General features: G+C 47.3%; 1 protein-coding gene across 9 annotated transcripts in view; it reads left to right on the top strand.

Moving 5' to 3' along the window:
• The window catches only part of Caln1 (calneuron 1), a 531,563-nt gene extending 527,323 nt beyond the window's left edge, over window positions 1–4,240 (top strand). For all 9 annotated transcript variants that reach the window (XM_010625017.2, XM_033764903.1, XM_033764904.1 and 6 more), the window contains one exon: window positions 2,883–4,240. In XM_010625017.2, the coding sequence (XP_010623319.1) occupies window positions 2,883–3,010 (128 nt within the window). In that variant the 3' untranslated portion in view covers window positions 3,011–4,240. The remainder of the gene's footprint in view (window positions 1–2,882) is intronic.
• The last annotated feature ends 615 nt before the right edge of the window (window positions 4,241–4,855 follow it).

The following is a 4,855-nucleotide window of genomic DNA, read 5'->3' as shown; positions in this document are numbered from 1 at the left end:
CTCTTCTCTCTTGTCTCCAGCAATTCAAACTCCACCCAGGCTTAATGAATTAAAAGCTCTGGAATTTGCCTAATTCTCCAGAGAGCTTATTAAAATACAAATGCAGAGCCTCCTTACCAGAGATCATCTTCAGTGATTCTACAGCAGGACACAGACATCCATTTGTGTCAAACTCCAGCCAGTCCTGGTGGGGTAGGTCCAGCAAGGAGCATGGGTGTAAGCAACTTCAAAGCCACCTGCCCCCTGGGCACAAATACACAAGCTATGCCCTAGACAATGATGGTGAACCTTTTAGAGCTTTCAGTGATACACACACAGCTCACTGTGGCATACATGCCATAGGTTGACCGGGGAGGCAGTGAAGGAACAGAAATTCTGACACAGGAGTCAAGCTTCTGAGAGGCAAGGCCTGGAAAAGAGACTTTCTTTACCATCTCGCTTCCTTATAGCTCCCTTTCCTGGTTTCTGGCCCTGATTACCAATCCACTAGTGAATGCCTTTGGATGGAGACCTGTGAATGATTTCTCGGGAGCCTTATAAAAATGATGGTGCTACTGAGATTTCACCTTACCACAGAGAGAATCATCATCATCGGGAAATCAAATAGTAACAAATGCGGGTGAGGCTGTAGGGGAAAAGGAACCCTTCTCCACTGTTGGTGGGAATGTAAATGAGTAGTCACTGTGAAGTCAGTATGGAGATTCCTCAAAAACCTGAAACTAGAGATTCCATTTGACCCAGCTGTTCCCCTTCTAGGTATCTTCCCAAAAGAGTCAAAGGCATCATATTACAGTGATCCATGCATGCTCATGCTTATAGCAGCATAATTCATAGTAGCTAAATCTTGCAAGTGGCCTATATGTCCATCAACAGATGAATGGATAAAGAAAACGTAGTATTTATAGTGGAGTACTACTCTGCCATAAAGAAGGATAAACTAGAGTTATTTATAGGACAATGGATAAATCTTGAGATCACATGTTAAGTGAAATGAATTGGACACACAAGCCTGAGTGGCACATGATCTCAGAGTAAAAGTAAAGAGCAAATTAAAAGATAATAGGAAGTAGGGAGATAGATCTTTCTCAAAAGGCAGAGAATCAAGAGATGGAGGGAACCAGGGAAGGATAGGGGATGAGAAAAAGAAATGAGGATGTCTTGGGGACATGTAGCAGCAAGGAATGTAAACATGATGTACTGAAGCAGGACTTAAAGGAAAACAAGTTTTCCCACCCTTGGGCAGCTTCCTCCCACCCCCAGTATATAACTCCTTGTTCTGGTACAGATAAAATTGGCAACTATGTTCTGTAAACAAAGTCTATGTCATCTTGTTCTCATAAGATTCAAAATGCTCTGTTTTCTTTCAAGGCTGAATTACAAAGCTGTCTGCCCTTGCCCTCTTTCTGTAAACTCACTTGCTACTTCACTAGAAAGGCCAACCGCTTCGGCCAAATGTATAAAACTGGAATCTTTCCTGTGTTCTCTGCTCTTCCTCTGAAGCGAGTCTGCTGAGCTGGTGTTCAGTTAAAGCTTAGAATAAGGTTTTCGTGTTTCCCAGCGGTCTCTCCAGTCTCTTAAATCCTGCAACAGTACTACATCTGTACTAGTGAACTAAAATAAAATTTAAATATCAAAACCAACTAAGAAAAATGATCATGGTAGAACCAGTGTAATAGATTGAGAGAAGGAAATCTCAGGGCGGTCCAAGATCAGGCCATTTGTGCTACTGCACCCTGGGGGCTCTGTCTTCACCCAGGACCTGTGGATAGCCCCTATGATCACTACTTTCAAACTTCAGCAGGACCCACTTGAGGGTTTGTTAAACCCAGCTCCCAGGGACCCACTCCTAGAGCCTCGGATGTAGTAGCTCAGGTGTGGGCCCAGGTTAGATTCCATTTTCCCAAGTTAGTTAAAGCTTAATAAGGTTTTCGTGTTTCCCAGCGGTCTCTCCAGTCTCTTAAATCCTGCAACAGTACTACATCTGTACTAGTGAACTAAAATAAAATTTAAATATCAAAACCAACTAAGAAAAATGATCATGGTAGAACCAGTGTAATAGATTGAGAGAAGGAAATCTCAGGGCGGTCCAAGATCAGGCCATTTGTGCTACTGCACCCTGGGGGCTCTGTCTTCACCCAGGACCTGTGGATAGCCCCTATGATCACTACTTTCAAACTTCAGCAGGACCCACTTGAGGGTTTGTTAAACCCAGCTCCCAGGGACCCACTCCTAGAGCCTCGGATGTAGTAGCTCAGGTGTGGGCCCAGGTTAGATTCCATTTTCCCAAGTTCCTGGTGCTGGACCAGCTGCTGGCCCAGACAGCCAGCTCTAGAGGCATTGTGCATGCATCTAAAATATCAGAAGTCAGCCAGGAGTGGTGTTTGCCTGTACTCTCAGTACTCTGGAAGGCTGAGACAGGAGGATCACAAATTCAAGTCCAGCCTGGGCAAGTTAGCAACTTAGTTAAGACCTTGTCTCAAAATAAAAAGGGCTGGGGCTGTAGCTCAATGTAAAGGCCCTGGATTCACTTCCCAGTCCTTAAAAAAAAAAAAAAAAAAAAGTCACTTAGTGTCACTTAGACTACCATGGCAGGTACCCAGCGATGACTCCAGGAAAGGTAAGCTGCTCCCAGCTGGGCGCAAAGATGTGCAGAATCATCTGTTCTGTCCACATCGGCTGCCCAAATGACCCAACAAGGCCTGGATGATATCAGGTACAAAAGTCACTCTGGAATGTTACAGATTGTCTGTCACCATTGGACAGATGCTCCTTGAGGAAGCCATGTCTCACTTTGTTCTCTTTCTGTCTCTCTCTCTCCTCTCTCCTCCTGACCACTCCTTCTTCCTCCCTCCACGTGCCCCTGTCCTCTGCCCCCCCCCCAGTGCATTCCCAGAAGCAAAACAGACAGACCTGCGTCCGGAAGAGCCTCATATGCGCCTTCGCCATGGCCTTCATCATAAGCGTGATGCTGATCGCAGCCAATCAGATCCTGCGGAGTGGCATGGAGTAGCTGCCGCCTCCCGCCGGCCACGCTGTTGCCAGCTCACCGCGCATGTGCATGGCCCGCGGGCAGACTGTTCTTTCTCACAGCAGATCTGGACCTAAGGACGGATGCAGACCTGGTACAGCTCAGCAAAGAACCCAAAGTTGCAGTGCAGCCGGGATTGCGCTATTCAACTTCATCTCCTTGGCAGGGACACCAAAGGGCTGTCTTCAACGCTTTAATGGTTTTGTTTCCTAATGCAATAAATAGCCAGGAGTTCCAAATTTTTGCTTCAATCGCCAGTAGTGACTTCGAAGAAGAACTTCATTTTCGTGTTGGAATTCCAGTGGCCATCCAGGGGTAACGGTGGTATCAGAGAGTGTGCAGAAGAGAGCGTGAACAATATTCACCTCCATCCATCCCCTGTTCTTCAACCCAGGGGTCCAGAGACTCCCGGCTGCAGCCGGCCCTCAGAGCCTAGAGGCTGCCTTCTGGGTTGCCACAGAAGAGGGCACTGACCATCTCACCTTGGCTTCCTTCCTCCACCCAGTGGAGACCCCCCCCCACGGCATGAGGGGAAAGCCATTAAGCGGGGTGCAGCCCCTTGGCTGTCTGCAGCTGCACCCCACCGCTTCCGTTCTTACTGCCTTTCCTACAGGATTCTTGTGGGTAGAGTCAGGGCGCTCTCAGTTGGTTCCTGTGGCACTTGGCTTTCTGTTCCTAGAGCCCATCCTGCACCAGCATTTTTGGGAATCTGCAAAGAGCCTCCCTCCCAGCTTCGCCCCCTGTGCTGCCATTCGAGGCAAGAGAACCGTGGTCATGGGCATCTTCTAACAGACACATAGACAGAGAGACCTGGCTTCTTCGTATGTGACATCTTCTTTAAATGCTTACTCTGAATATAAGCTTGTCCTCCCTCCCACACTTGTCCCTGCTTCTTCAGGGCAGAAGGTGAGGCAGACTGGGAGAGGGGAGAGGACCAAGACTGGGGTTGAGGAGGTGTCAGCAGCCCACACCCCAGACATCCAGAGTCCAGGAGCCCCCAGCAATCCATGCCAGACAACCTCTGTCAGTTAAGGGCCATGTGCATCTCCCCTCCCCTCATCTTGTAGATTGTGTTGCCAGTTAGTCTTTCCCAGCTGAAAAGAGAAACACACTCCAAAACCGAAAGATGGAAAGATCAAACTACTGTCTTTTACATATCCTCTGGCATTCAGATTCTGTAACTGACTCATTCAAAGAAGGAAAAAAAAAAAAGATAATGACCTAGCCAATTGGACAGGTAATTTACTGACAGAATACTTCTGTTGGGGAAGGGAACTGAAACCAGTGGTCTGTTTTCAAACCATACAAAGTCTCTCATTTCCTGACTTTCCTAGATTCCACATCAGCCACCTCTGTTAATTCTAGCTTGCATAGTAAGATTAGCCAGATTAGCCAGTAATCTCTAGGTGTGCTATTCCCTTTTGTACTTCTCTGAGCTCAGGTCTTTATTTCAGTAATGGAATGATCTCGCTCCCCATTTCTTTCGATTATATCCTAAAGCTACATGCTTCTCCCCCAGCCATCCCCGGCTTTCTGTCAGTATTGAGGCAACAGAATCTCTCCTCTTTCAAAGCAGTGGGTCGGATTTTTGGTGCAACGAGTGATCCCCAGCCTGTCCTCAAGCCCTCCTTTCCTCTATGCTTCTCCCTTACTGCTTTCTTAGACATAGAGCACCGAGATCTCCGTTTAGGGTCTTCTTCCAGTTCACCTCTGCAAGCCCTCCCTGCAACACAGCGTGGGACAGCTGTAGAAACTTTCCCACCATGGGAAAGTGCAAATATTCACCATGAGCACAAGTTAAACTAGGGTTTGAGCCATAGTATGGAA

The sequence above is a fragment of the Fukomys damarensis genome, unplaced genomic scaffold (assembly GCF_012274545.1).
Source record: "Fukomys damarensis isolate Sample0158 unplaced genomic scaffold, DMR_v1.0_HiC HiC_scaffold_17, whole genome shotgun sequence".
Taxonomy (NCBI): domain Eukaryota; kingdom Metazoa; phylum Chordata; class Mammalia; order Rodentia; family Bathyergidae; genus Fukomys; species Fukomys damarensis.
Note: the sequence above shows the minus strand (reverse complement) of the source record. Positions and strands in the feature narration are given on the sequence as shown.